Source organism: Xiphophorus couchianus, chromosome 1 (genome assembly GCF_001444195.1).
Source record: "Xiphophorus couchianus chromosome 1, X_couchianus-1.0, whole genome shotgun sequence".
In the NCBI taxonomy this organism is placed as follows: domain Eukaryota; kingdom Metazoa; phylum Chordata; class Actinopteri; order Cyprinodontiformes; family Poeciliidae; genus Xiphophorus; species Xiphophorus couchianus.
This window is the reverse complement of record NC_040228.1, coordinates 11,770,760-11,797,150: the sequence shown is the minus strand read 5'-3', so window position 1 is coordinate 11,797,150 and position 26,391 is coordinate 11,770,760. Positions and strand designations below refer to the sequence as shown.

The 26,391-nt window shown below is 36.7% G+C and overlaps 1 protein-coding gene across 3 annotated transcripts in view; it reads left to right on the top strand.

Moving 5' to 3' along the window:
- cntn3a.1 (contactin 3a, tandem duplicate 1) overlaps window positions 1-26,391 on the top strand; it is a 129,861-nt gene that overhangs the window by 58,297 nt on the left and 45,173 nt on the right. For all 3 annotated transcript variants that reach the window (XM_028016988.1, XM_028016993.1, XM_028016979.1), the window contains exons 3-5: window positions 2,526-2,658; window positions 5,334-5,509; window positions 17,155-17,250. In XM_028016988.1, coding sequence (XP_027872789.1) covers window positions 2,526-2,658; window positions 5,334-5,509; window positions 17,155-17,250 — 405 coding nt within the window. The remainder of the gene's footprint in view (window positions 1-2,525; window positions 2,659-5,333; window positions 5,510-17,154; window positions 17,251-26,391) is intronic.

Here is a 26,391-nt window from a genome sequence, read left to right as displayed (position 1 = left end):
GACTTGAAAATGATATCTGCCTCTCATACACATGACTTTCTCTAACTGTTGAATATTTCTACTATTGGGCTATTTAATGAATGTAAAAACTCTCTAACTAATCCAAATGAATTCCCTTTTCAGAAAGGATAGCTTTTATTTGTTGACTTCTCCTTGGGCAACTCTTACACAGTGTGTGCACATGCATTTATTTGTATAATCCAGAAGCTGACCGTCAGGCACACAGCTAAATTTAATTGTATTCAAAAGCATGGAAAAAAAAAAAAAGTTGAAATCCTGCCCACTGCTCTCTGGCATTTGTGCATGACCTGCAAAAATTGGGTTGTATGCTTGTGGGTTATAAATTTGAATTGTCTGTGAAAATACTTCTATAAAACTTTTTAACAACAATTTTATATTTAGATCGTTATGTTACAGTTTCCTGGTTACCAGTTGCCTATTCTGGTGCTTTGAAGATTTTTTAGATTTTAGAAATTAGTAGGAATTGTAGCAACAACCACCTACATTAGACTGCATTAATGTACTCTAAATTTGCAATGAAGCTTATGTTTCAAAGGAGTTATAACTGCACTGAAACTTTAAAAATATTACAGATGATATTTTTCCCCTGTGATATTTCTGATTGATCCTTCTTATTAACTAAATATAAGAATGGACTGGAAGCTTCTTTTATATGAAATAAAGCTTTAGGTTATGAAGAACCCACTTGGTTCTCAGGTGTCAAGAGACACCTGGTTACTTCCAGTCTTATTTGAATAGCCTAACGTGTCTAATATGTAACTTTAAGTGTAAAGAGTTTGAAAGGAGAAAAAAAGGAAGTCACAATTTTGGAAGTCTCCTGGGCATACAGCAAGTTGTGACTGAGGTTAAAGGATTGAACAATAAATCAGCACCTAAGTTCAGTGAGAAGAGGTGCTGGCACTTTAGTCTCTGTTGGCTGGAGAGATAGTCATCTTGGCAACAACAGCAGTTCTGCTTGCCTAAAGATCACTTCAAAAATCGAAATTGGACTGGCCTATCTTTATGTGCAGGTTTTTGAAATGTCTGGATACTTCTCACTTTGAATTTAGAACTGGTCAGTGAGTATCTAAAAGATCATGGAGGTTTTAGTGTTCAGTGCTGTTGTTTGTGCATGTCAGTTGTGCATCAGATTTCCGGGGCACACCACAGACGCTCAAATACAAAGGGTCCAGACGGAGAGTTTGTGTGTAAAAAAGTGTGATTAATTGCAATAAATTTTTAATACATTAAAATTGATCGTAGCCCTAACAAATGCTCATCAGAGCAACCATTTAGTGATTTTAGTAATTTTTTTTATCTGGTAAAATAGACATGTTGTATCTTTGGTGCTGTGTTCCCTTCTGCTTGATGATTACCTCAGATTTTGGGTTGATTCTACACAGGAGTATATATAACACTGGAGATAATCTGGGTCAGATTTTGGATTTATAAGCTAGATTGGATTAACCTTTACTATCATATATATATATATATATATATATATATATATCTACACCGTGCTCACTGTAAAGAACATAGCAGCTTGAAATGGGATTGCAATGTTTATTTCTCTTGCTTTAATTTTGAGTGCTCTGACTTTGGTTTTTTCAATATAGTATAATACTGGGTTGCTTAAAATTGTTAGACTTTTCTGCAACTACACTACCACTGAGAAGCTAAAGGGAGTCGGAAGATTTTTCAATAGTTTTTCCCATCCAATGCTGGATAATTTCATCGATGTACAACTTTATGAAAAGGAAATTAATTAAAGCAATTTTTTCACTTAGTGCTATTCTGCACATTAAATGGAATCGCTTCATTAGATATGCTATGTACCGGTAAACAGATAATGAATACATCATGAAAGGTGACAAAGATATGTTTGAAGTTGAGAAATAATGTTTTTGAGATACATGCTTGATTTTGTCTAAAAAAGGAGACTATTTTAATGAATCTTCCCATGGTCTTAGCGACACTCAGGAAGAGTGCGGCAGATGTCACGGTCAGACGGTGGAGAAGTAAGGCGTCTTCCCATAAGGGCGACAGTTCCCAAAACCACACACACAAAAAAAAAACTTGTAAAAATGACCCCCTTCACACCACTCACAGGGTATAAGGCTTGTGGTGTCCAAGTGACCCTGTTCCTTAGATTAAATAATAATAGTAGTAGATGAACTTTGTACTTTAGTGTTTTCATGATGTAAAGCACCTTGAACTGCCTTGTTGATAAAATGTGCTATACAAATAAACTTAAAAGATAAACCAAAAAGAAGTAAAGGGTCAAAATCCACAGGTTGGTTCACAATGTGGAACAATTATTCAATATTAATATTTTTTACCCAGTGCCTAACGAACCAGTTGTCAACTTGCTGCATTGTTATTCCCACTTTTCCTCTTCAAACCTTTTTCTCCTCATTTTTCCTCACTAAACACCCAATGTCTGCAAACAGAGAGATGTTTGCAGTGCTTTTTCAAACTCAGCTGGAAATCAAATCTTACGTAGTCTTTGTCTGTTCTCCACCCAGGAAGCGGAGTCCTGCTAAGGCCCGTATTCACTAAGCAACCAGGCAGTGTGGTGTTTCCCATTCAGCCTGGCGAGAATCGGCGAGAGGTGGTGTTTAGCTGTGAGGCCCAAGGACACCCACCGCCCTTCTACAGGTAATGCCTGCAGACACGGCTTCATGCATGCATCGTGTTTGTTGTTACATGGAGGCTTCAGGTAATTCCTCAAGGCTACCAAGTGCAACATTTGCACTAACGGCCTGTGGAGATTGGATTTATTGCTTGAGGAAAAGTGGGGATTTGTGTACCATATGGCTCACAATGGCTTTCCGCCTGCAGAGCTTAGATTCACTCTCAGTGATGGTTAATAAAGGAATGACTAATTCAATTCCCCCCCTTAGTTACTGCTGTTTTGCATATTTACAATGGCAGTGAGGCATTGATCTACAGAGTTTACCTAGAGCTTTCTGTGATACATACTACTATTGGCTAGTAAAATAAAAAATGACCACAGACATGCTGAGTCAGAGAGCTCCATGGTAATGTGATAATTTCGGACTACTCTGATTCTTCAAAACCCGGATGACTTGCTGGAGAATTGGTGGAACCATGCATTTTGCTCTCTAACAGAAACAAAAACTGAATGAAAACATGCAGCTCTTAGTTTGTAATCTAAATTCAATCTTTGGTTATGGAGCATTGGTTTGCAATTATTCACAGAACACCATCAAGACCACCTCTATATGGTTAAAAAAAAGAGAAGAAAATTAATGATTTGGAGTGGGCTAATCAAAGTCTAGAGTTAAATTGAATTGGCATGCCATGGTGTAACTGTAAACAGGCTGTTCACACTGGAAAACTCTACAGTATGGTTGAATTTCTGCAAACAATAGTAATACTGGTAACTAGTTTTTCACGTAGATCTAGGTTAATTTGGATTGCCTTTTCTCCTTAAAAAATAAATGATAATGAATTAAAATGCTTATTTCAAGTAAAAACACTGAAATATGTGATGAGATGTGACGATCAGCAACAATACTGCATGATGCGAATGAGGTGGGCCATGCTGGTACAGAAAAAATAATGATTAAAGATTAATGATTTCTTTTGCCAGAACAATGGCAATGACGAATTAAGAATTCTGACAAAATATAAATAAATAAGTATCTGTGTAACCTATTAAAGTATTATCCATCGCATTCGACTAGGTAGCTGTTGTTTTCCTGTCAGTATAATTAAAGGCTGAATTTAAAAGTTGGCATTTAATGTGCAACAGGCTGAATTTGAGCATCACAATGTGATGCTGCTGTTAATGTGGTTTACAGATCCTCAGTTTTATGATTAATGTGCAGAAACTAACAGTAAAAATTTTATTGAAGCACTCAAGTAGTTTATTTTATACTGTTATGAAAAAATGAAAACATAGAAAATTTAAATATTGTGCTGCCCCTCTAAGTTCAGTTTCTGAATTTGTCCAAATTATTTATAACTAATGCTTTACTCCCAGTGTCTAGTGCCTACAATATCATTCTCAGGTTTCAATTCAAGCATTCAAACTACAGATCAATCTGACATTTGAGTAATCTCACCATTAGCTCTAGTTACTTTTTTCAGCTGCAATCTCTTGGATCCTTGTAAAATTCTGCTGCAGTTCCAGAGTGGCTCCAAACTACTGCAGCTTCAGGCAGGTGTATTTCAGGGGCACCAAGGACACTTCCATTTCTTTTCCATGGCCCAGCAATCGTAAGGCAACATAAAGCCTTCACTCCAACTGATCTGTGTCCCCCTTTGTTTTGTCTCATCTGGAGTTTTCTCTCATCTGGGGTTGTTGGACCACTTCCAGCTGTGATCACTAAATCAGTCTAATTAGCCAGTCTGGTGCACTGCATATGTCTTCCTCTTCCCGCTATTCTTCAACTCGGCCCTCTGCCTGTTTTTGTTTAACTCCCACCAGCTGAAAGAGGGTGGTGATAATGTCATCAAGAGGAGGGACAATCCATATTCGTTTATAGATGAGCATCTTTTGTTACTTTGTTTTTTGTGGTTGTTGTCTTTGCCAGCATCGCTCTTCTCTCTTTGCAATGTAATCCAACCACAGTAAATGGAATTGTGGAAATTTAATTTAAAAAAATATATATAATATTTACAGATAAATCTAAATCTTGGTTTTAATAATTCCCATGACACATTTAAAATCTGGGATGTCATCTTAACATCCCATGGCTTTTTGTCTGAGTCAAGTCCAAGCAGGCAAAACGACTTCGGACCCAAAACAGCAGCTGAGAGGCATAATCAGTGACATTGTGGTTACAGGTTTAGAAACGTCCTTTTGTTTTCATATTGTGCCTTATGCCTGGACATTATGGAAAGATGAGACCAGACTTGATTCCCACCCTTGGTTTAAGACAGTGTTGCTCTTATAATGAACCTACATCTCTTTTTGTTTGTTTGTTTGTTTAAAAGGGTCACAAACCTTCAGTATGTCAGTCTATTTCTCAGATTACATTTCTTCTCGCAACAAAATGAGGTCTTTAAAAATACAGTGAGCATTGATGAGACTGTGGCCATGTGTATTTAAAAAAAGCATTTTTATGGGTTTAGTTAATATTAGAGTGATAAATAAAACATATTTTGACATTTATAATTTATTGCCCTGATTGTAACGATGAGCTGTTCGATATATTTGTTGAATACTTTTGAGACACTCCTTTCTACTGAGTTATTACTGATCAGACTCTTTGCAACACATTGCACAGAGAGAGTACTAAATCAGAGCCAGAGATGAACAGTTAAATGTGTGACTGCTGTCTGTCATGTGCTGTCATTCACAGGTGGATGCTAAATGACTCCTTCATCCTGCCCATGCCGGGCTCACGTTTCTCCCTCATGGGTGGGAACTTACACATCACCAATCTGAATAAAGACGAAGATGTGGGCATCTATCAGTGCTTCGCATCAAACCCGTTTGGCACAATCATCAGCAGAGAGGCCAGTCTTCATGTTGCTTGTAAGTTCACTCATGATTTTACTCATCAGTGTCTGTTTATATGTCTCTGGTTCTCAAGGGATCCTTTGGAAGTTTGAAAAAAAAAACTATTAGAAGCCATGTTGGTTCTGATAAAAAATGGCTACATTTGTAGGATAGTTTAGAAACTTCAGCATCTTTAGTCAAGATATAATTTCAGGTTCACAAATTTACTGAAGGCTCCCACTACATTTAAAGCAGCATATATACTGCTTGTAAGGTTTGTTTTCTTTAGCAACTTTTCTTTTTTCTGTTTTATAAATCACTTTGATATTCCTCAGTTTAGTTCAACATTGTGGCGACTGTGGCTCTGGGGGCGACTGTGGCTCTTTGGTAGAGTAGTCGTCTTGCGATCGGAAGGTTGTAGGTTCGATTCCAGCTTCCTCCTGCCACACGTCGATGTGCCTCTGGGCAAGGCACTTAACCCCAAATTGCCTACCGATCTGCGTATCGGTGTATAAATGTGTGCGTGTTTGTGAGTGCGACTGGGTGAATGTGACTCTAGTGTAAAGCGCTTTGAGTGGTCAAAAATGACTGGAAAAGCGCTATATAAGTTCAGTCCATTTACCATTTGCTTTGCTGGGAAATTCATCAGATGTTGTTATCCACTACAGGTTTGATGCCTCAGCTTGCATTTTGTCAGCTCAATCTTTTCCTAATCATTTCCTACGCACCGCTGAGCAAGCAGTATCCACCTCTCTGCAAAGAACTCGCTCATCTTGACATTAAAGACACCTACACCAGAATCCTGTACATTTAGTTCGACACCTAATATGATCCTTTCGAAGTAGAGAAGCTTCTCCTGGATGTTTTACCTCTGGATTCTGAACTTTTTTGAGAAACCACAGTCAACTTGCATTGGTAGAAACATCTTACACTCCATCACACTGAGATCTGGGGTACCTTAGGGTTGCGTGCACTGACCATCAGTGTTCACACTGTTAACACACTGCAACATTTAAACTAGAACTACCAGGCAGTTGTACAGCTTTCTGCTTCAAGCTGTTAAAATATTTAACTGCTGGTAAGGTTATTTTATTTGTTTTATATGTTGTATTTATTTGGAGTATCTACTATCTGTTTATTGATTTTTTTTACAGTAGTGTGTTTTATATCTGAGAAAATTGCTACCACATTTATATGAATATTTTCCAACTCAGATTTTTTTTATGTTGTTTTTTTTTTTTTGGACTCTGAATGAAACATTGCTAATGATGAAACATTCTTATTACTGCTCTCTGAAGTAGCACAGATGATGCATCACAACATTCATACATCATATATCTATTTTTTTTAAGACCACTGTCTGTGCGGCATCACTTTTTGCAAGGTGAACTTCGGGTCTCCTCTCTATATGGCGAGCCTGTATCAAATGACACTCCTGATATCTGTGAACAGATGGGCCAGCTTGATTGAATTCTGATGTCTGTTTCTCTGCTGCAGCCGACACGGCAATGATCCTTGGTGAGAGAGCACCAGTGATGTTCATCTCGCCACTGTTTGGTGCTTCTTTGTCGCAAAGCAGCTGTAAATCATCAACATACAGAGCAAATCTGTATTCTGAGCTGCCTGTGGGCTGCTGATGATATTCACATTTCCTATAAATTTTTGAGGCCTGTTTTCAGCTGTATGTCACCGTGATTGGACTCATTCATTGCCCGGGCCTGACTGGAGACCCGCTGCTTTTGTCAACAGATGAGGACAAGCATCAGAGCTGACACCTCGTACGTCTTATTTATTGCTCTTGGTTTAACTTAATTAAGTGTGCGGTGTGATTGAACGGGTCTCAGGTCAAGGAAATAATTCATGGTGGGGCAGTCTGTTATGAGTCAGTATCATGTCATTTGTAACAGAATCTGACTCTGTGGGGCTCAGGATCCCTTTTCGAACACAATGTGGTTTAATGACTCCAGGAGACCAAAGTAAAAGCCATTAATGAAGAGACCACCCAGATTAAAAGGTTATGTCTTTACTGGTAATCTTCTCACATCCCCTAACCCCCAAACCCTAACCCCCTAAAAATAAATGCTTTTAAGCAGATTCAACTAAATTACAGTTCATACCAGCAAAATTTTATATTCTTCGACAGTGTCATCTGAAATTGCCTTTTTTTCCCCCACCCAAGTCCTCAATGATGGCGAACAACATCAAAGTCTTTAGTTTCGCGACATCTAATGAGGTGCACTTTTTGCTAAATTGGATTGCGTAAACATGTGCAGCATGAATGGGAATTAAGATTACATTTTTAATCCTCCGAGAGATGGATGATATAACCGTTTCCATTACCATCTGTTGTGGGCTTAAACCTCTAAACATATAAAGGTTGTTGATCCCCTCGACAATACACACAGTTAAAAAGGTTCTTTTCGCCTGCTGAGAACGCTGGAAGGAATAATCTAGTTGCTTATCTAGCATAGAGCCAGATTGAGTTTCCTAATCTTGTTGGAATGTTTTTTGTTTTTTTTGAGAGAGTGAATGGATTTTCAGTAAGGCGAGATGTTACGCTGTACAGCTGAATGCAGGGCCTGTAAGCATGGTTAATGCCAGTTTTAAGAAAGAACACAGTACAAGAGAGATTTGCACTGCATCTGGAGCCATCAGGGTATCACAGTTTTAAATGATGAGTGAAAAAGCTGAATTTATGATAGAAATCTGGCATGGTGACAGCTCTGTATATGGATTTCCATTGATATTAAGTTTGCTCTTGTATTTGCACTTAGAGCTGTACCTAAAATTATTCAAGCCCAACATCAAATTTGCTTTATTATCATAACTAACAACTGTTCACAGTGGACAGCTCCAACAAGATTAATTTAAATAGCTCACTACAGCTATTTAGCCTATGCATGTAGAGACTTCTAATTCAGCCTCTGCTTCAGAAACCTGCTCTTGATTCTGATATTCTTGCAAATTATAGACCAATCTCCAGCCTGCCTTTTATCTAAAAAGAAATCTTGAAAAGGTAGTTTACAAGCAATTAATAGTCTTTTTTAGAAAACCTTGTATTTTACATGCTTTTCAATCTTGTTACCAAGCTTTACATTGTACCGAAGCTTATCATAGTGAAAGCATTGTTATTGTGGTTTGACAATTAAAACCACAATAATTGCCTTAGAGGCAGTAGATAAATTTCTCATTTAGAGCAGTAGGTGTGTCTCAGGACTACTGCATTGCAGTGGTTCAATCTTATTTGGCAGTGTCACTTTTTTCTCTCAAATTTTGGGATTGTGTCTCTTCTACTTCAATGTGGGATGCCACAAGGTTCAGTTTTGGGCCCCCATACTTTCTTCTTGCATGAGCTAGCCCTTGGCTCTTTTTTTCAGAAACATTGAATTGCTTTCCATTGCTATGCAGATGGCTACTTATTACATCTAGACTTGATTGCAGTGAGATGCTTTATTATGGGGTTAGTATCGTGTACTTCAGGTTGTGCAAAATGTACCTGCATGTTGTTCTTGCACACTCTTTCTCATTTTGAATGGTAAGCTAGGAGCTTGTGTTATTGTTTTATAACTGAGCCTGTTTTAAACATCTTTGCAACTATCTCCAACGTGTGTGCTGTGTTCCTTAATCATCACGATTCTGTTTGTTGCCCAACCCTCTGAGATGCTTGAGAAGAGCAGAGATTAAATGACAGTTTTTCTAACTCCATTTGCTAATTAGTTGGCTCGTTATTGGTAATATTTTGGGAACTGAGGGGTACTGAATACATTTCCACACCTATCAGCTCTTTCTTTGTTAAAATATTTGAAAATCATTTATTATTTTTCTTTTCAAATATATGCTCTGCTTTATTTTGGTCTGTCTCTTGATCTTGTCAAACAAATCTGTGTCCTACATTGATAGTCAGTTATTATGGTTTTGCCACCTCATGAGTTATGAATAATCAGACCCCATGTCTGTGTTTTCCAAGTAAGAGCATTTGCAGCATACTAAGAACTTTTTTTATGCTGTCCTGCAACTTAAGTACCATGTGACAGACAGACAGCTATAAATAACTTGTCTAAATAGCTGTCAGAAACTGGAACAAAAGAAATCTCAAGGGCCGGTTTCAGCATAAATCCACACACAGAAGGCATTTATCCTGTCACTTGCTAGTTTCATAGTCCATGCTCACATACATCACACAGGGAACCTGGCTTTTTGTTAATGATATTTTTAAATAATAATACAAATTTACATATATCTTATTATAAGCGTTAACATCAAGAAAAGTCTCTGCATAGTACTTTTTAATTGGGTAACATATAAACAAGATGAGAAATAGGATCTTCTTAGTAAATTTAAATATTTTATGATCCAATTGATCTCAACTAATTAAAACAATGATGATCATTCTTGGCAAAAGCAACTAGGATTTCATTTATACAAGTTAAGATCTTCTGAAAGGTAAAGTTGGGATGGCGACTTTACTTTACAGTGCACATGTTGCGATAGAGAGTAATAAAAAGTAGCTTATTGTATTTCCTGAATATGTTCTATTCCAATCCAAAACATACAGTTGTTCATTCAGTGGAAGCTTAATGGTAGGAAATAACACGAAAGCCGCAGAATGTTAATAGCTCTTCAGAAAATGCTGAAAAAACTCTCCTTGCCTTTTGTCCGGTGGAGAGGTGATAAACGTAACCACATCACAAATTGCCCTCAAACTCACATTCCAGTAGAATCGCCTCATTTTGCTTCTCCACATTTGCCTCTCATTCATTACTGCGAGTCACATCGGAAAAGCTAGCTCCCAAAAATGCAAATTCACATCCAATTTCATGGACCTGAAAGCACTCAAAATAGCCCGAACCCTGCCATGGCTAAGCCCATAGAGGTGCAGAACCGTGATAGGCTTGATAAGAGGATCCACACGGCGTTGAACAGCTTGCCTTGTCAAGCATTGTTGGCTTTTAGTGCATCTAGCTCATTAACGCTCCACCATACACCAAAGGAATATTGATAGAAAGAACTTCACTCAGTCTGTTTTTTTTTTTCGTTTTTTTTTTAACATATATTCAAATTTAGAAATAAGGCAGTAATAAATCAGGCTCTGCATGTTGCTCGCACGTTCTGATGACAGTAATTTATGGAAAGCTTGAAATTGGGGAAAAATACTGTTTTCATATGCCTTTTTTTTCAATCCACAAACTTGTCACACATGCTGGTTTGGGTAGTTCTCACATTTTGGAAAGAACTACAAGCTGAATTCATATTCAACACAGTCATCCATTGACTATATCGAAATATCCTTGCAGGGTCGGGGGGAGCCTTTCTGCAGCGGTCATTGGGCAGGAGGGAGGATACAATCTGGACAAATTGCCAGTCCATCACAGGGCACCTCTGAGGCACACAGGACAAACAACCAGGCACTCGCATACCCTCACCTAGCAGGCATGTTTTTGGACTGTGACAGGAGGCCGGAGTACCAGGAAGAACCCAACATGCACAGGAAAAAATATGCAAACTCCATGCAGAAACAAACTAGACCTGGATTTGAAACTTTGCTACATGGCAGCACTGCTACCAACTGCGCCACCATGCACCTCCAAATACAGTGGTATTTAATGAATTAAATAATGAATTAGGATGTTATTGACATGTTACATTCAGTAACCCATTAAGTGAAATGCATAGAATAAATACAAACAAACTGATCTTTTCAAGCATTTTTCTGTTAATCTTTTTACGTAAAGCTAATGAAAACCTAGAGCTTAAGATTAAAATATTACATCAGACTGGCCCAAAAAAAAAAAAATTATTACAAAAACAAATGGGCCTGATGAAAAGTTTATTTCCTGTTTAAGAGTTATTTGTAAAAGATACATTTTAATCTGAAAATAAATGTCCTACATCATACTGTACAAAAGGAAAAAAAAAAAAATTAAATCATGTTATAATTCAAAATACTACAAACTATGTTCTAAATAAAGAACAACTAAATATAATGTGATATGTGTTTGCACACCACCAGTTTAAGCTTTCACCCAGAGGAGCTCTTCTGTTCTCATTTTTCTGACATAAAAATGTCTTTGCTGCAATGTGAAAAATATATGACCTTTTCCATTGCTTTGGTCAAGACGCTTGGTCTAAGTTCTTGTCATATAAATGATCTTATTTGGCTTAAATTCAAAAGGTTTTGAGGTAGATCAGATTTCACTGCCAAATTATTATGGAAACGTTATGACTAGAGCAGGGGTGGGCAATCCTGGTCCTCGAGGGCCGGTGTCCTGCAACTCTTGCAAGTCTCCCTGGTCCAACACACTTGAAGCCAGCAGCTGAATCACCTCCCAAGTGCAGTCAGGTTCTCCAGAGTCCTGCTAATGACCTCATTATTTGACTCAGGTGTGTTGAAGTGGAGATGCATCTAAAAGTTGCAGGAGTCCGGCCCTCGAGGCCTGGAGTTGCCCACCCCTGGACTAGAGTGACTGTGGACTCTAAAGGTGTTTTAGAATATTTTTTTAATTTAAAAAAATAGAAAAATAAAACCCTTATAATCCTTGTCTTCATAAGGTTCTGAGAGACAATTAAACACTTCATATATGTTTAATAATATCTTTAATCATATTAAGTAGTAACATTTTGAACATTCATTTAGCTGCTGTTATACTGCTGTGTAGGTTTGTGTATAGAAAATCATCTAAAGCAAGTCAAAACACAAGGAAGTGAAGTAGAACGTCAACCCTTCTCGTACGTTTGAAATATGCATGCTGCTACGATGCATTCCCAATTACGTGTTTCTAAACACACTTACTGGTTAAATTTAATATATATTTGTTTTAAAAGTGAAAGATTTTCTGACGCATTACGAACTTGAATATAGACCTAAATTACACTGCCAAGGATTTAAAAAACAGCAACATGGTCTCACAGCTATCAATTATGAAGCCGACATATTTACCAGCTGAGGCAGAGATCGGCAAGCTCATTGTTGTGCAAATCATTCAGAGGTCCAGGACGCAAACATTTCTTTTTGTTTGTTTGTTGTTATGAGAAAATTGATGAGTTTACTTTACAAATTACAAGTTAACTCTGCTTCTCCTCTGCCTCTGAGATATTCTGTCAGCGGACTATGTGGTCTCTGCGTGCTACTAACAAACTCAATCAAAGAGGTGCTGCTGCTCTATGAGAGTGACGATGTGTTTAGAAATTACAAATCATGCTCTACAACTGACAGTTTTATGAAAACAAACTGAACTTTGGCTCTGCTGATATTGAGAAAACAGTGCAAATGTTTGACCACACTTCAGGAACTAGTGGACTCTGTCTGCCGGAACAACGCCAGTAGTACCTCTAGTTTGTGGTTTTTTGCCTCTCCCATGAACAAAATCAAAACTCCTACCACAAAATCACAAGGTTAAAATTAATCTTTAGTGATTTAAATGAACCTGTATTTGAATTTCAGATTACATTTTCTGCCACTACCTTTTTTTTTTTTGCCATTTTTTAAGGAGCTTTCAAATGTTTACTTCAAAGTCAAGACTAATAGCTCTTTTAAACCAGGCACTTACCACTTTGTGTTAACCTAGATTAAGCTATATCTTCAAGCCAGAGGAAATTGATGTATCCCTGACTCAAGTTTAAATTAGGTCTAAACGCTGTCATTACATTGAAATCCGGTCTATTGCTTAGTGGGATACATGCTGGAGCATTATTCACCAAAGAGAACTTATCTTCCTATGCCAGTAAGTGGAAGACGTGCAATACTGTGAAAGATGTATTTATATGTAAAAATTTTAGAAGTGTTGAGTTGTAAGACTTTGATATGCCTAATTTATGTTTGCTTGTTTTGCTTACTTTGCCATAAGTGTGTAGATTTTAGTTTGATAAATGAATTTGATTTTATCTATATTATAGATGAGTGGTTGTTCAGATCGTTCTTTGGAAAGAAAAGACAGCAATTCCTCCTACAGATTGAATTAGATAGATTGAGACAAAGTTGGGAGACACTTTTTGATAGATCAAGAGTCTAATTTGTTGGTGATTCTCAATATAATCAAATGCCATTCATCTTGGCCATAGCAAAATATTTGAAACCAACAAGGAAAAATCATAAAAACACATTTCATCTGCGGTAAAAGAAAAGCATATAGAGCATCTTTCACAGTATTATGTCTTCCAGATGGGATCAGACACACTTGTGAGTTCATTGGATGCTTTTGTGTGCTATCGTTTCAAATGGCTTTAAGAAATTTACATTAGATTTGGTCCAATTGTTGATTTTGAACTCCAAAATAAATGTATCTGTTTTTATGCCCAGTGGTTATTGTGACCTCGTCTCCATTGTTTTTTTATTCAAACACGATTTATTGCGCATTGCCCGGAGTGAATTTCATCACATTTGAATATTTCTGCTCAGATTTGGTAATGAAGTCATTATCACAAAAGGGGTTGGTGGTCATGGAGGACTCAAAATGCAGGCAAAAGGAGGGAGAGGTGGAGCAAAGACAAAGATGTTCGATAATACAAAAAGAAATGATGGACAACAAAGTATGCAATCCAAAAGATCTGAACTGAAGATGAAGACCATCAAACTGGGCAGACTACACTAGGATTGAGCAAATGAACCAGCATCAACTACAGAGGGATATGTACTGAGTGGGACAAGAAACAGAGACTAATGAGCAGAGTGGAACCAGCTGAGAGTGCAATCAGCGAACAGAGACAGAAGGTATCAAATAATCACAGAATGATTGGAAGAACAAGAACTAAGTACAGACCAGAAACTGACAGAAGCTACTAAGACAGCAAGGATAACTCTAAATGCAAAAGAAATTTAACTACCCAAACATGATCAACCAACTCCAAGATGTGGCAGTCATGAGAGTCTAGTTGTGAGGAAACATATTTTACAGCCACAATAGAGGAGGACTGATGGTTTGCAGATGAAAAATGTGGGATCTATGATTCAAACTGGTTGCATGTGTTAGGTAGCTAAACCTTTTTGCTTAGAGTTCCTTATTTTTAAATACACAGTTTGTTTCCATGTATATGTCTTTCATCAGACGCCGCTGTAGCTTTCAGCAAGTAGGGTGCTGTGACATTAGAGAGAACTGATGCCTTTTGAAATAAAAATTAACAGATAATGATGTATAATGACACAAAATGATGAATACAATTAGGAGTCAGTGTCTCTACTACTAATTTGCTTTTCCTGGAATGGTAATTTGTTTCATTTTTATAATAATTGAAGGTAGCATACTCACATGACTTTGTTATAAAATCAAGTACAATTGGCCTGTAAAATACACAATACTAACCCTTTAAAATATGACTACAGGTTTTATTTACCTAAAGAGAATATCCTGCATTATTGTCTGTAGCAAGCAAATGTTTTCACCATGTCTTACCTTTTAATAAGCCTTATAAATTTTAATTTAGTGTATTCTCATATTACCAAGTATTTTGCTCAGAAAAAGCATGTAAGTGCATTCAATAAATCTGTCTTGTAATTTATTTGTTTACCAGATAGTTATTTAATGTTACAGTCAATGACATGAAAAACACATTTGTTTTCGACAGTACCAAATAAAATTTTATTTTATTTTTTTGTAGTTGACCTATTACTGTTTTATGTTTTCAGAATCCAGATCAGACAAATATGACAGAATGCTAGCTATCTCTTGTTTTTTTCCATTCTAACAAGAGATAGCTAACATTTCTAATAGTAACCTAGCATGCAATGTATGCATTTCTGACAAGATGCGAAGATTTTGACAAGGCAGTAGATTGCTATATAGTCCATATTAAATTCTATGTATGGCTGCTCTCAAACTGAACATTATATACTAGTCATTCTAGGTATTTTAGGGGGTTAGAGCAGAGGTGCCGCTCAAGCACTTATAATCCAACAACTGCATAAAAAATATCCAAAGCTTGTAAAAATGAGGTGTTGCAACCCAGGACATTCTGCTGAAGTTCTGGTTATAGTAATTGAGCCTGTTTGGATATATTGTACAGTGAAAGGTTTGGGTAATTGGGTCTTTTTTGCTGATTCTGTATTTTGTTGTCCTCATACTTTCATACTATGGTTTGGATGATGTCCACACATTGCTGCCCAAAGTTTAAAGCCCATAAGAACACAGAAAATGTGGAAGGCACAAGCAATCTACCGGCATAGAGATGTGTGTTTGCCTGAATTTACCGTCACACAGATTACTTATATGCAAACCAACCTGAACCGATGTGGAAAAAGTAAGCCCTCTTCCCTTGTTGAATCATAAATTATCAGGGATCAACCCCTATTTCAGAGGGAAGGGGAAGTTTTATTAGGGCCACCCGTATACAATTAGGAAATCACTTAAGTATAATTTGTTTGTGAACATGAAATTGTCTGAATGATCTGAAAAATCAACACATCGTCACAGCTTTGGGACTCCAGCAGGTTACCTTGAACACTGAAATTGTTTCAAAAACAAAAAAGCAACAACTCATCCTGGAGGTCACAGCATAACCCAGCACAACAGAACCTAAAGCACCACAGGCCTCACTTGTCTCAGTTAAAATCAATGTCTTGATTGAGCAAAAAGAAAGAAAATGAATTGCTCCTAACTCATCAACTTTGAGGTCAAATATTTTCTTGCTCTCTAATATATCCCACCCACTAAGATGTGATGTGATGAAGTGATAATTAATTTTGTTTACGCCACATTAATGCTCATAATATTATGGCTGACCAATAATCAGCCATAAGTTTTGAAGTTTTGATTGTGTTCTGAGTCTGAGGGATAAATGGAAAAAAAAAAAAAACATTAGCTGGGGCTCTGAATGCATTGTGTACTTAGAAAATAGCTTCATTCAACAGGAATTGATAAAAATCTGATCATGGAAGCGTGACAAATTTGCAAGGAGAATGGACAAAACATGATATACAGATTTTTTAAAGTTGTATAGAAGCTTTTAATAAATTATATATGGAAAAAGAATGAAAAAAAATTCCCCTTTGTGTGTTTTTCTTTATCTAGAAACAACTTTGCATTGCTCAAAAGTTGTGTGAAGATCGTGCTCTCTATTCATTATCCAGAGCCTCTTCCTGCTCTGCTGCTACAAAGGAGATGTCAGATTTGCATTCTCTCTATCCCTGTTGTTTTGAAGTGAGTCTTTATTATGTCATTTTATGTCAGGCACACATTTGGCTTCGCCGTCTGTAATATCTCCAAGAGCCGCAGCAGGCGAGACTTAGCAGAGTGTTCAGCAATTCCTGTCTCTATTTGCTTTCTCTCAGCAGGTTGTCAACAAATAATCGGTTTCCATACAAATGATGTTTCTGTCTTTGTCATTTAATTGTTGCCGGTCTTTGTGCAGCGGATCAAACACAGAGAGCGATAACAATACGCTGTTTCAATTAAATTCACTCATGTGTGACTTATGCTTGAAGAATTGCTTTCTGCTCCAGTCAGAAATGTTATGGACTTTACAAAGCAATATTTATGCAAACATATGACAGACATGGAGAGTTTCTGCATTGTTCAGCATCATTTCGCTGTCATTTACCTTGATCTAAAATTACTGACCAACCATTTATGCAATGTTCACACATGTTTTTTTGGTTTTTTTTCTTTATGTCAATTTGTGTGGGCACCGTCTGGCTTCTGGAATTTCTCTGATGATTTTTCATCTCTTACTCTGCTGCTTTTGTCAAACAGACTTGGAGAATTTCAAGACCCAGAGAAGAAATCCAGTGAGGGTTCGTGAAGGTCAAGGAGTGGTCTTACTGTGTGGCCCACCCCCTCACTCAGGAGGTAAGATTCTCTGGTGTTTTAGTCATGTGACGGCAAACCTTTAAACATAGCATTTTTATACACGGTATATGAAATTTGGTATGCATGAGGAGACTCTCTATTGCTGGTGGCTTTTTTTTTTGCTTGTGTCTCCTTGTGCCGTTGAAGTTAGTGGAGTGAGTCATTTTTATTGTGCAACATTTTGGCCTGTCAGCTTGATTTCTAGGAGGGTGAGGAAAGATTTGGCATGCAATCTGCAGAGAATATTTTTGGTTGGTACTCTGCTAAGCAGAATAACAAAGCTTTGCTTAGATGGTAATTCCCCTCCTCCCCCTTATATCACCTCTTTATATCTTTGGGAGTAAGTATCCAGCGCTCTTTACACCTACACATGGGTGTTAAAATAGACTAATTGTTAACATGCATTAACTTAACTTTAATTGCAAGTATATCTACATGTAATTTTACAATACAAACAGCTTAATCTCTGATTCAAAGCTGTAGTATGTAATGTATTTTATTTCATATATTAGTTAAAGCCATCACTATGTTGTGATAGTGTTATATGAGACAGATAATCTGTGACAAAAATCTAACTCCTCCACCTCCTCCCAGTGCTAATGCACTGGGAGTGTCAAAAACACTCAGTCAGAGCTCTTGTCAGTCACCTTCATGTATGATCTGCTCAACGTACTAATTCTTTAGTTGGGGAAAAATCATGTTAAATAATCATATTTTTAATTAAAATCCCCAGTGACACAGTTTATAACAAAGCTGTTTTTTTATTTGCTTTGTATTAGTTTGCATATAATCTTTTGGTTAAGATATCTAGACAGTTTAAAATTCTGGTTCATCTCTTATTTGACAGGGTAGTTGGTCCACAGCATCCCAGAACCTTCACTATACCTAACAGGTGCTATGTACTTATCTATCATTTTATGCCACATTCAACTGAAAGGGGTTTTTTCAGATTGGCTGAAGCTTTGTGGTATCTAAACAATTTACATATTTCCAGTGTTTGTGTTTTGGAAATTTTTCACATTCGTGTTTGAAATATAATTTTGAATGCCTCATGCTGGCATATAACATCTAATGGTTCTTACGGTGATTTGTATACCCCAAGACATTATTCTTTACTGTGTTTCTTCTGCTACCTATTACCATCTTTCTCACTCAAGTGAGAAACTCAAGCAGCCTTGCTTATCACAGAACCGGTTGTTTTGAACATATTTATTACTAATCTTACTTTAGACATGATTAAGTCTCAATGAAGACTAATTCCAATTTTATGTTTTGTGATGATCTTGAATTAAGTCTGTGTTTCCCATGTTTAAGGGTGGCAAAAAGAAATGTGATCGCATCACATTATATTTATAGTCTAGGGAAACATGAAGTCACGGATTGCTAATTAGACAGTGTTTAAGCAATCAGACCAACATAAAAAAGTAAACTTTAGTTTGTTCATACAAATAACAACAATTTTGATACCAATAATTTTTCCCACTTGGCAAATGTAATTAAAATAAAGGTTACTCTTCTTTTTCTTTTACATCTTCTTTGTTTTTGTCTTAAATTATACTGCTGTGAAATAAGAGGAATTTACTGCAAGGCTTTTTATATATCTATGTAAGGTGTGCCAATTAGTGTAGAGGCTGCAGTAGGTTGGTATCGTTTGAAGTTTTGTGACTATGGTTAAAAATTATTTTCAACTCCACCACAAATAGATAACTTTTCCTTCTACAGTCTGAAGCACGTCAGTATGCATTCTCCTGGAAATGTATCTTTGATGATTATTCAGCATGAATGCGGACAAGCTCATCATTTCTTCCACTTCTGTGTCTTTGAAGCTGGGAGGGCAGAAATCCTGCTACTGTGCTTCCTATGACCAATGCTTGTCAGCATCAGTGAAACAGGTTTTAATTTTCCCCAGAACCAAGCGGTTAATCGGTGCATAAAGGCGCTCTTACAGAAGCTGCCGGATTGTTTCATCTGCTGCGGATAGTGTTGTATCTCCCCCGTTTGACATTTTCTCATTCTCTAGAGTTCTGTTTGTTGGTCTTAATGTTGAGAAAATGTGGGGAACAAATGCCCCTGCAAGGTAAGCAAAAACGCATCGGTCTGTTGTTTGCAAAATGCTTCTGATGCGCTTTTCGGTTCCTTTTTTTTAATGCAAATCTATAAAACACTCTCTTGTCAAAGTCAGCACTGAATGTAACATCAATGTTTCTAGCACTCCTTTCTTCTTTTGAAGATGTGCAAATCTAATTTTGACAGCCTCGATGCAGTTTGATCTACGCCTCCCCCCACAGAGAGACGGGGGCTCCAGAACCGCTTTAAACAGACCAAAACGTGTCAAACTGTCAATCTAATTTGAAAACATATGAAACGTGTTTATTGGGGTGTTTGGTTACGAGATGACAAAATGTTTTATATTTTAATATCGGCAGTGGAAAATATTTGATATTGATATTATGGATGAATTTAAATGTCCCATTCCACGTTTCACTGCGGTGAACCCTGCTGTTCCCCCCCTGAGGGAAAAATGAGTCCTTAATCACATAACCACTTGGAAGCTTAATAGGAGTCCCACTTTTCCAGCGCTTTTTTCTGTTTGTGTTATAATGAGACATCTTACCTTGTGTTAGAATATAAAAAGCTGAAGCAATGAGCCATATGCTTGGATTTGGCAGTTTGAATGTTTTTCGGACGACCCTTGCTGCAAGGTACTCTCATGCCTACGCTCCAGTCAGCAAACAGCTGCAGAACCAGGAGTGCTAGGGTTCAGTGTGACAGCAGTGTCATAAAAAATAATATTTAAAAGTGTCCTGTTTTGACAGATTGGAAAGCACCAAATTAAATCTAACAGATTATTTATCCTTTGTAAGAAAGCAGATTTGTTTAGGATAATATCACATATGAAAAGTGTCTTGTGTCTCCGAGTGTGTTGTCTGTACTCGAGGCAATTTTTACAAATTGCAGGAGGAAATTGCTTCCTTTCTCTGAGTGCTGTGACAAAAGACAGTGTGCTCTTTAGATAGCCTTTCAGAGAGGGTATTTTTTATTCTCTGGTGGAAATAGAATTAGTCAACCTTGGCTGACTTTTACTTGGATGGATTACATGTAAGGGAATAGACATATAGTAAACAAGTATAATGTATTTATTTGGAATTGGGTTGATGTTTCAGAAGTCACCTACGAGTCATATTTGAATCAAAAATGAAGAGTTTTTCTTTAGATGTTTCCACATGTAATGAATTCTGCGATGAGTTTAGGCTGCACGGTCCAGTGATGCCCAACATCCAAAATGTAGATGTTTGACTGAGTGTTCATTGAAAATGTTGCTTGCTTTTTGACAGCTGCTCACTATCAGCTTGAAATAAAATATAACTGTTCGTATTAATATATTGAACCCAATGAATTAGTAATCATCTACGGTAAATGATAACGTGCTGGTGGTTTTTAATTGACTGCATGCGATACATTTGCTGCAATAGTTGATGTGCTGCACATATCTCAGCTTTCAGCGCTCCTGTAGTTTGCAAAAAGAAGAACATGCTGCAGGTACAAAGACAACAGCAATTATAATTGAGTTTTTGAGAATGAAATTCCCCTCAGCTGCAGATTATTTTTGATATTGTGCATTACTACATTGTCAAGCACTTTAATTTTTTTTAATCTGTGAAAGGTGAGCCATAACATAACTCAAATATTTCCTGCAGACAATATTTTGCATATTTGTTGATGTGTAAATAGCAAGCTAGAATATAATAAATAAGATAAATTCTACTTAAAGCCTTATATTTATTCTTTGTCTTGTGTCTGTGTCCTTGTGTCCCTGCTACTCTACAAAAAAGCAGCCAAAATCAGCTTTCATTCATCCTTCTATTGGTGGAACGACTGTTCTAAGATCAAACCCCTTTTTACTTGGAAACATCTATTTAATATGTTTAACTGAACTAGCTGTCACTGGAAATCATTCCTTCTGAGTAACGCATTCAGAATCTAAAGATATGCAGTAAGATGAATGACCCCTGTTTTTTATCATAATTGTAAAATTGCAAGCATACCATCATCTTTCAGACATATGTCTAAACACACCCACACACCATCACTCATTTATCCTCCTTCAGTCCTAATTTTCAGTTCTATTGTAAGTGTAAACAGTAGAGTTATTATGTACAGAAAAATGCTTCTAAATAATCAGAAATGAGAGAAAATTAACTTGAAATGAGTTTATGTAAGACATTTGATGGTCATTTTGAGACAAGTGAAATCAGGCTCTGAATCTGAAACACTTCAGTTTTAACTGGTTATAAAAAGTTTAAGGTGATAATCCAAATTACTGCTAATAGCCATTTTATTAGTGTGCTGCAAATAACTCAGTTGTATATTAAATATTTTCCATGTCTGGAAGCAGTGGAAATAAATATTCTAGGTGAAGCGAGTTTAACAAAATCGAGAGCAACAAACCTCAGGGGCCTCTTGGCTCTGAAACTCAGAGACTAAATTTTAATTTTCTTCACATGTCCTGTAAAATGTACAGATATGATTAGCATGGAAATCAATTGTCTTTAGATTTCTATATTCTGTGCATTGTTTTTAAAATATACTTTTTTCTTCTTGCAAACCCATCAATTTAGGTTTTCATCTTTCTTTAGTAAATACTAGCATGATGTAATCTGTTTGCAATCTGTTCTTGTACACATAAGGCCATATTGAAATAATTTTAGAAATTGACAAGAACCAAATCCTTTTGGAGCCTAAGAGTTAAAGAGTTTTATTTCCTTTTCCTAAGTTTATTTGTATTGAAAACATGAAAAATAAAACATTTGAATTTACTTAGTAGTAAGAAATCCTGTTATTTTCCCTGTAATCAGAGTTCGAATTTAGTCAAATAGGTTTATAGATATTTGGATTTGTAAAATGAGTCATTGTTACATTTATATTTTAGACATGCAAGTTTTCTGTTCAGAAGAACACAATTGTGGAGCAAAGTTAAAAAAATAACAGCATCTGGATTTCCAATAGTTTTTTTTTTTCTTTAATTTTTACTTCTTTTTATTTTCAGTATTGAATTAAATGGTTGTTTAAACTATGATAACATAAACTCAAAACATTTAATGAAGTAAAAATTGACAGTTTGGTTCTTGTGACTACTTACCTCCGCCATTTCCCTCTCCCAGCAGGTGTGTACAGGCAAAACATTCCCCGGAAACGTGAGCACACTTTATTAGTTCTGGAACTGCACCTTACCAGGAAGTAGATAAAATGGGGATTTTTCACATTGTGGTGTTTTCTATGTTAGGTTTTGAGTATTTATTGAGATTAAATAATATAGGTTCTGTCCATCTTGGTTTGTAAATAACGTGTTGTTTTGTTAGGTCTTCATTTAATGTAAACCATTTTACTGTTGTTTGTTCCTTGAAATGCTTTCTTCAAATTTCATTATTTAACTTTAAGCAGTCTGTCATTCATTGTTCATGTTGTTGTGGTTTGGTTACACCGTTGCACTGAAACTAAAGAAGCCTTCATTGATGCCAATCTGAGGATTGTTTTTGCAATCAATTGGGTCGAACGTCCATAGTCGCTCCACCACCATGACAGGCGTGTGACAGTATGCTTGAAACCTTTAGGACAAAAAGAACATTTTTGATGACATCATGCAATCATACTGCAAAGATGCAGCTGTAATGCTAATGGAAGAGTAGCAACAGAAAATAAAGTTGAGTGTGCAGTCCACCATGTAGTAGATAGTTTCTGCTCATTTCCTTCCCCTGGCTGGGAGGTGATTGAAAATATCTTTAGGATCTCACTGATCCAAATTACTGTCCTATCCTCTGATAAAATGTGAGGCTACTTTATCACTAATGCATTTATGCAGTTTGTTATCTAAGAAATTTTCTGTGCATTTGATTTTTTTACAGTGAGCTGCCTTTCAACTTCCCAGCGATACATCAAAGCTGGCACTAAATGAATCAAACTGACATTTTGGTTGTGGCCCTTGCTAATTGACTGAAAGTAAAGCTGATCTGGAGTCAGTGCTCATAATTTTCACTTGCTGATTCAGTGCACCCCTGCTGGACATCATCTAATCAAGATAACGCACTGTGATTGATCACTAGACAGTAATTCAGTGTTCAGTACAGCTCTATTGCAAGACATATTTATTTTTAAAAAGCAGTCTGCAAAAGCTATTAGATTCTGATTTGTGCAATAATACACTCAATTTATTTTTTCAGCCATTGTAATTAGCCCCTTTCAGTGAAGGCCCCCTGAACACATAACATTGGTAGATCCAGGCTAGATGCTAGGCCTGTGGATGATATTTCAACCACCAAAGATCACCAGCTCTTAAATGCAGAAAGACTTTGGACTTCACAGCTGTGGAAGGAAGACTTTTTGAAGATGTTTTTGTGTTTGCTCCATGCAGAAGGAAAAGACTTAAGCTGACTTCCTCAAGTGGCAGCCACTCTGAGAGCTGAAGCCAGATGTTTGTTGATCTGTTTCAGTTTATCATATTTCTGAAGACTGCTGAACTTAAGCTAACACATATCAAAGCTAAATAAGCTGTACAGTATGCTCAGCAGTTGTGAAAACACAACTTAATACAGGATGCATTGTGTGTGTTCCTGCTGCAGACTGTAATTGACCCCTGACATCATTTACTAAAGTTTTCAAATTAGTTAGCTTGTTAATTGGAGCTTGTAACACTAGAAACAATCTTGATGCTGGCGCACCACAAGCGAGACACTGCCAACAGAAAGTAGGTACATATTTATTTTGAGCCCAATAATCCTCACTAAACATTTTCAGCTTTTCTCGCTTTTTTCTGTATTCTTACCGCGCTAGGGGAAATGCAGCTTCACATCTACAGAGAGAAGTCTGACTTGTATTTAAATAGACTCTCTGCCCTGAAAAAAAAGTGAGAGTCATGTTCTCATACAGGGTGACAGGACATAATTCAACATCAGCCCAATGCAGTCCTTGACAAGATCCTCTATCTCTCTTTTAAGGGTTTCCAACACCCCGTTCAGGAAGCCATTATTTCACTTTAACGATGCCTCAAAATCCACAGCCCCTCTGTAGGAAGCAGATTGGTGGTGTTAGGATATTTTAAAACTGCAAAGCATTTCAAAGCTACACTTCTGCACTGCCAAGACATTGTTGTGCGTTCAAAAGAAGCGCTGACTGAATCCTTTTACTGGGCTACCCCATATTTACTTTATGGCTTATCACTCTGTGCTTTGAGAAGCTCTGAATGTCGGTGGCAGGGCCAGGACCTAATGCATCTGACCTCCTTCTGCTAATGGAAATGTGCTTTTCAGATTTACTCAAGGTTGAAATCACTTGTTTTGTGCTTCCAGTGCATCTACCCCCACCCTCCTAAACATAAGCTGTATGCTTGCTGATAGAAGCACATACAGCTCGCAGGGATTTTTATCCGGTGCGTGACTTGAGCCATTTCATAGAGTGAACTTGTTTGTTATGAATACAGATTGGAAGTCATAGTTAATAGCTGTCACTTTCCATGGAGCAGACCTGCCGGGATACACTGTGGCACAACCTGTGCATATATTGCACATAAACCCACTCTTAGACTCCGCTCATCCTTGGCCTGTCATGTTGCATTTCTCTTCCCTCCTCTCGGATCATTAATGGGAAATTGATGCTGTCGGTTCATTATACTAAGAGTAAATGGAGCCACAATGAAAATCTGCAACTCACTGTCATTCACAAATGCATTATTTGATTACCACCCATTCAAACAGGGCTTTGAAGTCAATCAAATGAAGCCAATTGTGCGTTTTACTTTCCGTGTCTTGTTTCCTTTACTCTACATGAATCTTTAAGAAACCAATTAGTATCCGATCATTTGTTTAATTTGATTTTTCACAACCTGCACATTTGAAAGATGCGGTTCCACAGAGTATCTTGCAGTAGATATAAAGCACCCTGAAATACAAAATTCACACCCTTTAATACAAATTTACTTGACATTTATTTCTGGAAAACACAACGGAGTAGTTAGCATCGCTGTTTATTATTGACAGATAATATAAAAATAGCAAATATGTGTTAATTTAGAATCATTTACTTCATTGGAAAGTATCTCAATGCATGCGAATGAAAAAAAAAACTGTATCATGACAACTTTCTGTCGCATTACAGTTTTATGTATTCTAATCATTTACCCTTTCAGAATATAGTTTGTTAAAGTCAAGTTTTGTCTTACTTTATTTGGAGTTATACAAGTCATCGGAATATTCAAGCTGATGAAGATATGTCTACTTAATAAAACATACTATTTTAGAACTAGTAGTAATTCCAAGCAGCAGAATATTTAGTATATTGGCAATAAGTAATAAAAAATTGAAATAAATAAAAATGTATTTGTACTCTACAAATAAATAAAAATGTATTATTTATTTTTCAAGTAAATATGAATTTACTTGTAGAGTACGTAGCATTATTTCTCCTCTATCCTTAATAATATATATATATATATATCTCAACTAAAAGTGTCATCACATTTGTATTGCATTTTAGGATTTTCTTATGTTGTTCACTCCTAGGGTATATCAATTAATGTCATAGAAATTGTTTAGAACTCATCTTTCCTGAGCGTATGGCATCTTAAACTCTTTCAAATAAAAACAGATTTTAAATACTATTCATTTCCTTCACCACACAAACAGAAAATAAGTTGTCGGCAGGATAATGAGACAAATCAAAAGCCCGGCTCGACAAAGAAATGTTTCAGTAGACACAAAATCAGTCATTCTCAGTTCCAGTGAGCTGAACAGTACAGAAAGGAGCTCCAAAAGATGATCTTGCACATTTTTCAAAGAACAAAAAAATCCCTCTCTTTGCATACTCTGGCCGCGTAAAGTATAATGTGAGAACATTAAGTGCTACCCCACTGTGAAAAAGTGATTGTTAAAATTACTAACAGAGTGTGTGAGTCAATCAGAGCAGAGAATTGTGTAATCAAGAGGTGAAAACGGCACCAACTTCTCCACCTGTGGACAGTTGGCTCAAGGTAATGCGGTTTGTTGGGAAATGATAGGGGCTGAATCACAGTTTGTTAAAATAATGGCAAAACATGAAAATATTATTCTGAAATATTTGCATTCGTCTAAACAAACATGGGGCTGCACAGTG